The sequence below is a fragment of the Helicoverpa zea genome, chromosome 17 (genome assembly GCF_022581195.2).
Source record: "Helicoverpa zea isolate HzStark_Cry1AcR chromosome 17, ilHelZeax1.1, whole genome shotgun sequence".
Classification (NCBI taxonomy): Eukaryota; Metazoa; Arthropoda; class Insecta; order Lepidoptera; family Noctuidae; genus Helicoverpa; species Helicoverpa zea.
Genome location: NC_061468.1, coordinates 3,907,552 through 3,917,327, shown reverse-complemented (window position 1 = coordinate 3,917,327; position 9,776 = coordinate 3,907,552). Strand labels below are relative to the sequence as shown.

Genomic DNA, 9,776 nt, shown 5'->3' with positions numbered 1-9,776 from the left:
ATTGTTCCTGGGTAGCTATCAATCAATTTCGTTTTTCGTGTTGAAAATTTTAGTATTTATGTTTTTTGACTGACCTTAAGGTTCATCTTCGAGAACAAGAGCAAGATAACAGACTAGTATTTAAGTTGGGGTTTATCAGTTTTTAGTATTAGTGAGTGAGTGTTCAAGTTCCGCTGACAACATACGTTACTGTCGCGGAGTATAGAACTATAGTCCGTGCGTGTGAGTGTGTGTAACCATGAATTTCCTTGTAAGTGTGTGTTTTTATTTTATTTTCATCATTATGATAAATGAGTAGTGGGGTGTAACGCAAAATCTCCTAAGAAAGTAGCGCGACCAAAGAGGTACTAACTCCGTCCAGTACGCCTTCATTAGAACCCACCCATTTTTTTGGAACTGAATCACCAATCTAAAGACTAGTCTTTGAGAGATTTGTCTTGATTTGACAAGGAATACAAATGCCTCGTTTGCTCTAGTGAGTGTTCACGCTTACGTTACGATACTTTGTCCTACAACAAGGCGTCTGACCTCCCTGTGTTATGTCATCGGCGCTTCATTGGGTTATTGACTCTTCCGAATATATCTTCTCATCCATCAGGTCTCCACAGTCTGGTATTTAGGTCAACTGCTTGTAAGTCTGCCGTGTCTTCTGTGTTTCATCATCCTCCGAGCCTTTTTCCCAATCATGTTGGGGTCGGTTTCCAGTCTAACCGGATTCAGCTGAGTACCAGTGCTTCACGAGAAGCGACTGCCTATCTGACTGCCTCAACCCAGTTACTCGGGCAACCCGATATGCCTTGGTTAGACTGTTGTCAGACTTACTGGCTTCTGACTACCCGTAACGACTGCCAAGGATGTTCAATGACAGCCGGGACCTACAGTTTGACGTGCCATCCGAAACACAGTCAATGGTGTCTAAGATATACTTAGAAAGTACATACAAACTTAGAAAAGTTGCATTGGCTCTCATACTTGAGAGGTTGGTTCTTTACCCACTAGGCCATCACGACTTTTTTAATTGTAAATAAATAAATGTAATATAGTAATGTCAATGTATCAATAATTATGTTTTGTTTCAGGTTTGCTTTTCTATAATAGTGCTGTTGCACGAGTGCCTCTGTGAGTATCTACCTTAATACTTATGTAAAGTAAATAAAATAAAAATAATATAATAATATAATATAATAGAACACCATATAAGAGTCTGTCATTACAAACAACGGAAATTCTCCCTTCAAAACTGAGAGCTGTCGACTGGTCAAAACATTCGATACTCTTAAACTTTATCCCTGCTTTATACAGGATGTTATAAATTATGAAAATGAAAAAATACTCTTGTGGCCAAACCACTGAACGGATTAGGTAAGAATTAGATTAGGATTTTTAGAATTCGCCATAGAATATCATAAAGTATATGTGTCGCGGGCTTATAAGAAAAAAACCCAGCGATTTACTTAAGTGATTTATTTTAAACTTTACAAAACACTCGTAAACGTACACACACTAGAACAGCACAGGGAGCGGGTCGCCGTGCGTGCGCTAGCGTAAGACTGGTACTCAGAGCTGTCCAACTGGAGAGGTTGAAGCAGACTGAGAACGCAGTGAACACTGACTGCGCGCACGCCGGACCCTGCGTTATATAGGCGGCGGTCGGCGGGCTTCGGAAGAGCTCGGCAATACTCGGCGCTGACGGGGAGGCCACGCCCACTTGACGCATAGCCGTGGTACCGCGGGCCGGGCGTTCGGATCCAGCGTCCGGGCATTTTGTTTATTATTGCTACAGTCTCCCCCTCTGGATCTGAAGTCGTCCCGACGATGATCCAGCAGTTGGAGGCATGTGGTGTCTTTCGCGTTTCTTCGCTTGTTATTCCGTTCGGCGGCTGTCAGAAGACGACTAGCGAACTCAACAGGATGTTCGCTTTCACGCTCCCCCTTGACCAAAACTGCTCCTTTTGTATAAGAGCTTGCCTCGCTTTTATAATGCAGGGTTCGCTTGCATCGGCTTGGCATTGAAACGTGCTTGTTTTCTGGTAGAAGCCCATTCAGCTGCTTCCTTTGAACAGTTGTCCTCTGTGTTTCGACATTAATTGTGTCAATCCGTATGTCCCAGTTGTTGGCGTCAAAGAGATTGGCACTTTGTGGGGATAATTCGATGTCTTCCCGGTGAACATTGATTTGTGCATCTCGCAGCATAAAATCCGTGAAACTAGGTGAATAGCCATCGAACAGTCGTGGTTTCTTGCTTACAGAAGACGAGTCGCCAAAATCTATCGATGCCAGTTTGTAGGTGACCTTATCATCTGACAGATTTTTAGGCGTTGACGGAGGTTCAGGTGTTAACGGAAGTTCCGGTATTTCCATCCGTGGAGGTGTTGGTGGTGGAGTAGGAGGTATGGTATTAATACTTGGACTTGCTTCGCTGTCTGTCATTGTGAGTGAGGTTACTGGGCTTGGCAACTGCATTATTTCATTGACGACCGTACTCTCAAAGATTGCAAACTCTTCGGCGTATAGCTCGTATTGCTCTTCTGGTTCATCAATGAAATTCCACGTGTACTGCGGCAAGTTGATTACCATGCCCGCATCCTTTAAAAACCCAACCCCCAAAAGCGTGCGGTTGTCTTTTGCTCCAGGTAGCACGATAAATGTCGTCTGCACCTTTCGACCCATCAAAACAACGTTGACTCTGCACATTAGCACTCCTCGATTCTTTTTTATTCCATCAGCCAGCGTCAAATTGACTTGATGTTCCTGGAACTTGCATCCGCATTTGACTAGCTCTAAATATAGGGAGTACGAAGCGACACTCATCTTTGCGCAAGTATCAATGTAGGCGGTACCTTTTATCCCTTCGATCTCCACGAACACAACAGGCCGGGAATCTGAGTCTACCTGTACGTTGATAGCACAAAACTTCAAGTCCTCCTTCTTAATGGCCGACGCCTTCTTACACGTGGGACAGTTGCTTCTGTATACCCCAGGTGCGCCGCAACCGTAGCAGGAAAACTTTGGTTGATGAGGAGATGGTGCCTGCGTTTCAACTTCTGAGACAACTTTCGGAATACTGGGTAAAGTGCCTTCAGCCCGTTTCTTCTTCCGACAGACGTCTGCAGTATGGCCAGGGTTTTTACAAAAACTGCACCTTACCTTCCCTTTCTTCCCAGTAGTTCTGATGTCACTTGCATGTGAACCTGCTGCGTATTCATGTAAGGTCTCTTCGATTCCCCGTGCCGTCTCCAGCAGTTTATCTATCGTGGGAACTGTATCCCGAGGCATGCGGTTTCGTATGTCTAGCCGTATGAGCGCAAATATCAGATCTATTTGCTGCGTTTCAGACAGTGCGGGAGGAGGAAGTGATGCAAACAATGCCCGCTTCTTGGCAATAAATGCTTCAGTGGTGACGTCAGCTTCCTGGACCTCATGGGTAATCTGATGATATATCATAAATGCAGGTCTGCGGGGAGCGAATGTATGACGCAATTTATTGCAAAACTCTTCCCACTTTTCCACTCGGCTTTTCAAGCCTTGCCACCAAACCGCTGCTTCATCCCGTAGAAGAAGTGGAAGTCCTTGAAGCGCATCGAGGTCACTCAACTTTTCTACATTCTTGAAGGTAGAAGCTGCCGCTATAAAAGCCTCAACTGCGTCCGCGTCTTTTTCCCCACTGTAGGTGATGTTGCAGGATGCAAAAGATCGCTGTTTAGTAGCTGTGATGGTCTGCAGGAATATTGTTCGTTTGACATCGCCATTTTCAAAGTCCGATGTGGGAGTCTTCTTAAATGTTCCAACTTAATCCCTGAGTTCGGCTCCACGTTGTGCGCCAGATTGTCGCGGGCTTATAAGAAAAAAACCCAGCGATTTACTTAAGTGATTTATTTTAAACTTTACAAAACACTCGTAAACGTACACACACTAGAACAGCACAGGGAGCGGGTCGCCGTGCGTGCGCTAGCGTAAGACTGGTACTCAGAGCTGTCCAACTGGAGAGGTTGAAGCAGACTGAGAACGCAGTGAACACTGACTGCGCGCACGCCGGACCCTGCGTTATATAGGCGGCGGTCGGCGGGCTTCGGAAGAGCTCGGCAATACTCGGCGCTGACGGGGAGGCCACGCCCACTTGACGCATAGCCGTGGTACCGCGGGCCGGGCGTTCGGATCCAGCGTCCGGGCATTTTGTTTATTATTGCTACATATGTGACAGGAATTAATGTGATTAGGTACGACACATCCGATATAATGGTCTGTGTCCAAAAGTGCTTACACATACATGTATAATTTACTCTGGATCTAACGGATTGATGATCATAAAGATAGAAGTCAATTTTCAATCCACTTCTTGAATTCACAGCAAATAAAACGCCGAATCCGTCTGTCCGTTCGCAATGAACATTGGTTTTCTTGCGATTTATTATTAAGTATACAATTTATACCTGTTCACCAGTAGGTATGCAATAATAATGTCGATTTCTTTGCTTTTCAGGTTCGCCATGCAAGACATATACAGAAGAGACCTTATTAGAAGATCCGTCAGTGATAGATTTTTTTTGGGATCCTATCAATGAAACTGTTGATGAGGCCTCAAGAGATAACTTAGACAATCCCAGAGATAAGTCAGAACCAAATTTCTTAGATGAGACTGTATTAGAAGATTTTTTAGAGAAATTCCTCAAGGAAACTCTTGAAGAGCCTGTAGATAACTTAGACAATCCCAGAGATAAGTCAGAACCAAATTTCTTAGATGAGACTTTATTAGAAGATCCGTTAGTTAAATTCATCTGGGATACTGTTGAAAAGCCTGTAGATAATGTTTCAGGAGATAACTTAGACAAATCCGTAGATAAGTCAGTACCAACGTCACATAAGAGCTTAGAAAACCCGGTTGTTAAATCATTTCAGGATACTTTTGGAGAGGCCTCAGTAAATCATACCGATAAGGATAAATCACTAGAAAAATCTGGGCCAAACTCAAATAAGTTCTTAGAAGATGAGCTTGATACAGTCTTCCGAAATGGTTTTAAAGAACCCATAGACAAAGCCTCAGGAGATAACTTAGATAAAACCGTGCATAAGTCAGTACCAAATTTCACTCCATTAATTAAATATTTCGTGGATACTATTCAAGAGTGTGTAGATAGTGTTGTAAGAGATAACTTAGACAAATCCGTAGATAAGTCAGTACCAAACTCAGATAACCCCTTAGAAGACCCGGTTGTCAAAGCATTCCTAGATACTGATGAAGAGGTCCCAGGAGACCACTCAGATAAGGATAAATCACTGAATAAATCGGGGCTAAACTCAAATGAATCCTTAGAAGATGCGCTTGTCACACACTACCAAAATACTTTTAAAGTGCAATGCAAAGTCTCAGGAGATAAGACAGATAGACCAGTGGATAAATCGGTACCGAATTTCTTGGATGAGCCTTTAAGAAAAACGTCTCACGATAAGACCCTTCTAGATATTTTTGATGAGCCTTTAGACACGGTTTTAAGAGATAATCTACGCAAAAAAGTGCATAAACTGGTACTTAATGATGTGTTAAGTGATCCTCTAGACAAGTTCTCAAGAGGTAGTTAGCATTTTAAGAAGCCTGTTGAATGAGTTATACAACAATTTGTGTGATTCGATACCTATTCAAGTAAATAAATATATCCTTTAAATGATTTGGATTTTATTTCTTTTAATTTAGTATCCTCATTTATAGTCTATATAATAGCTCATGCCAACGGTTTCACCCGCATCCCGTGGAAACCTCGGCACGAACCCGGATAAAAAGTTCCTTCCTCGATAAATGGGCTATCTAATACTGAAAAAAAATTTCAAATCGGACCAGTAGTTCCTGAGATTAGCGCGTTCAAACAAACTCTTCAGCTTTATAATATTAGTATAGATGTAAAAAAAAAGATGAAGTGGCTAACACATTTCACTGTGAAGCTTACCGGGGAAGGAAAGATAGCAGAGATGCCATAAGAAAGGTACGTCAGGTGTCTTCTTGAAGTTCATAGTAACGTAAGGTAGGCTTAAAGAGCTTCATCATCATCATCATCATCATCAGCCTATCGCAGTCCACTGCTGGACATAGGCCTCTCCAAGTGCACGCCACTGAGATCGATTTTCGGCTGCTCGCATCCAGCTCCTGCCAGCCGTCTTAAAGAGCTTATTACACTTAAATTCAGTCGTCTTACTGATTCAGTCACTAAATTCAGACAATTGTAATCGCATTTAGGAAGGTAGGTTTCATTAAATTCTGTATTTAGAAACGCTAGTTAGACAAACCTAATTATGCTGAATTTAGTCAAGTGTAATAATATCCGGTTAGAGTGTGTAATAAAAATCTGTTGCTAGAACTTTTCGATGAAAATGGTTTCTTGTCAAATCACGACCAATCTGTCAAAGATTGGTTTTGATTGGTTGGTGTTATTTGAAAAAAAAAACGTTATGTTCTTAGATATATTTTCTTATTAGTAGATATTTCATTATGATATTTCTGCTGATCACTGCATCATCCTTATCCTCCGAGCCTTTTTCCCTACTATGTTGGGGTCGGCTTCCAGTCTAACCGGCTTCAGCTGAGTACCAGTGCTTTACAAGAAGCGACTGCCTATATGACCCCCTCAACCCAGTTACCCGGGCAACCCAATACCCCTTGGTTAGACTGGTGTCAGACTTACTGGCTTCTGATTACTCATAACGACTGCCAAGGCTGTTCAATGACAGCCGGGACCTACAGTTTAACGTGCCATCCGAAACACAGTCATTGGTGTCTAAGATATACTTAGAAAGTACATAAAAACTTAGAAAAGTTGCATTGGTACTTGCCTGACCTGGAATCGAACCCGCGCACTCATACTCAAGAGGTTGGTTCTTTGCCCACTAGGGCACCACGATTGCATCTCTGCTGATCACTGGTCTTGCTGAATTAATAAATACGTAGTTTGCAGAACAGAACCTAGATTACTGAGAACTAGGAGAGATATAAAGCGTAGTTTGTCCTTGATCGTGAAAGTCACGGCATCATTATCTACACAGCAATTGAGACAGATAGATACAAACACGTAACTGGAGCAATACATACATATGTTCATTTGTTTTGAATTCTCCGGGGAACCCGCTGATAAGATATTTAATGAATTATATGTATTATCAATAAAGTCGCAATGTTTGTTTGTAATATAACATAAAGGAATAAGTTTTTTTTTCAGATTATTTTATTTTTAACCATACAGTATTAACAACTAACAAAAACAACAAATTATGCAACTATTAACCAATTACATGTTTTCGCATTTAGTTATTTATGAAGAGCATGCTTGAGAGAGAAAAGTAAATACAAAAGAAAATATTAATAAGAAAATTGGGAATAATGTAAAATAAAAACTCAAACATAGTGTAGTTTACGCTATAACAATAATAAGTCTTGCAGTACTAAATAGAACAGCTATCGAACCAATGTTTTGTCAGTAATGTATTGAATACATGAGGTTTAGTCAAGTTCAGAAACGTCATTATGCTTGATTCAATTAAATGTAGTCATTTAATGAACGGGTAAGTCGTTCAATCAAACAGCCAATTTTACTAGAGGACTGGGATTCCAGGTAATGTCTTGGGTAGTACCTAGCTAGTTGCTCATGAATCGTATTGTCTCTTCTACTCTCAGAAATAAAATAACATAGGTTTAGAATATATCTATAAAATAGCGACAACTAAAACTGGACGAAAGAACTTTGCTAAAAAAAAAAACAGTTGAAACCGCGTGCTTTTGCTAGTATCTAATACATAGCAAACGTCACTCATCCTAAAAAGATAAGAGTAAGATAACATGGTTAGTATTTAAACCGAGTTTGTATCTATACATTTTTAGTAGCTTGTGAGGGATCGGTTACCGCTAATTGTACCTATACATAGTTATTTTCGCGGACTATAATACAGTGTGTGTGCAACTATGAAGTTACTCGTAAGTATTTCTTCTTTATACTCTTTTATTAAACACGCTTTTTAACCGACTTCCTAAAAAGGAGGTTCTCAATTCGTCGGGATCTTTTGTTTTATGGGTTATGGTTATTTCGCCCTCGAATTGTCTAGAATTCGATACACTAAAAATATATTATAATTAATTCTTTTTTTACTTTTTAGTGTTTTTAACGTGATGATTTTTACGTGCATTTAGAAAAGCGTGTTTTTCTATTGTTTTTTTTTTTTTAATTCTTTATTAAATGTAAACTCTTATTGGATTGGGTTATGATTTAAACAGCCTACATATTTTGTTTCAAGGCGATTTCGCCCACGGCGGTTCTTCTCATAAAAGGAGATCAGCCAACTGCGCAGGACATATTATAGTGCACAAGCGTTTGCGCAGACACAGGTGCACTCACTATTCCTTCACTCTCATAGCCCGATGGGACTGTTACCCGATACGACCGGAGAGAGATCAAGCGCAGGACCCCGAGACCTTGTGCACAGTAGTCGCTCTTGCGACCACTAGACCAACGAGAAAACCAGATATGTGTATTGTATATATTTATATTTTGTTACAGGTTTGTGTTTCTGTGCTAGGGCTGATGTTGCAGCAGTTTTACTGTGAGTATCAGAATATTTATTGTTTTACTGGTCATAATGACAGACAATTACTTAGTATTTACAAAAATAGGAATCCTACTAATATTATAAACGCAAAAGTTTGTTGGATGTTAGTTTTTCTTTCACATTATTACTAGATGGATATTTGTTTTTGAAAGTAATACCTAGTTAAATAAATATAAAAGTTTTTTTTAAGCATGGGTAAATGTTTTCAAATCATAGGTTTAGTTGGTACATAAGGTGTTAAAATAATAATCAGAACATTGTTTTGCCGCAAAACGAACATTATATTCACGATACAATTTTATTTCAGGCGCACCGTTGACGGACTATGAAGGAAACGGCGAAAACAGAGGATATGAAATGGAAAACAGTTCTACAAACAGCTGGAATTACGGCTTAGGAGGACGTTTCAATGTCGGAGTCGAAGGAGGATGGAAAGACGGACAAGGATTCCTTGGAACCAAAAATGATGTGGGAATTGACGTCTACGGCAGAACAACTACGGGTAACAAGAAATATTGGAATCCTGTTCCTTCTCATCAAGGATGGAACAGCCCTTGGCATGGATCTTATGCTTCACAGTATGGCCAAGGATATCAGTATGGCCCATCATCTGGTTCTTATTATGGTCCACCATCAGGTCCTCAGTATGGCCCACCGCCTGCACCTCAGTATGGGCCTCAATATGGCCCACCACCTGCTTCTCCATATGGCCCACCACAGCGGCCCGAAAATGGTCCACAAGGCGCATCGCAGAACGGGCCACCACCTGGTTCAAAAAATGGACCAACTGGACGTGGTCCCCAGTAATGATCGCCAGTCTTAAGAGACAAATACGTGCTCTTTGCACCATGTCATGTATGTATAGAATAATAAGTAATTAAGTATGTAGATACAATCCGTCTTACCACAAAAACTTTTTAACGTCAGTTTAAGACTTGTCTAAAAAAATGTCAAATTATGACGTTGACATAAGGTTCATTTTGGAGCCACATTTTTTTTAGACAAGTGTAAAACAGTTGTTAAAGTTTTTGTAGTAAAGCCATATATGTTTTATAAATAAATGCATGTGTTTGTAATTGATAAAATATCTTTTATTTTGAACTAATCTTTTGGTCATGTTGCATTCATCGGCTTATCTTTACTCGACTGTATTGGAAAGTGATTTCCACGGGAAGAGGGTGCAACCACGTGAA

At 40.6% G+C, this 9,776-nt stretch overlaps 2 protein-coding genes and 1 pseudogene across 2 annotated transcripts; 2 read left to right on the top strand and 1 right to left on the bottom strand.

Annotated features, from left to right (window-relative positions):
- The first annotated feature begins 238 nt into the window (after positions 1 to 238).
- On the top strand, positions 239 to 5,581 carry LOC124638243. Its single transcript, XM_047175143.1, has 4 exons — positions 239 to 250; positions 1,080 to 1,119; positions 4,481 to 4,582; positions 5,042 to 5,581. Exons 1-4 carry the CDS (start codon positions 239 to 241, stop codon positions 5,575 to 5,577), a joined length of 690 nt encoding a protein of 229 aa, XP_047031099.1. The 3' UTR covers positions 5,578 to 5,581.
- On the bottom strand, positions 1,450 to 4,198 carry LOC124638242 (annotated as a pseudogene).
- Positions 5,582 to 7,859: 2,278 nt separating the features above from the next.
- Positions 7,860 to 9,504, top strand: LOC124638377 (metacaspase-1-like). Its single transcript, XM_047175325.1, has 3 exons — positions 7,860 to 7,954; positions 8,535 to 8,577; positions 8,891 to 9,504. The coding sequence occupies exons 1-3, from the start codon at positions 7,943 to 7,945 to the stop codon at positions 9,388 to 9,390; spliced, it is 555 nt and encodes a 184-aa protein (XP_047031281.1). The 5' UTR covers positions 7,860 to 7,942; the 3' UTR covers positions 9,391 to 9,504.
- The last annotated feature ends 272 nt before the right edge of the window (positions 9,505 to 9,776 follow it).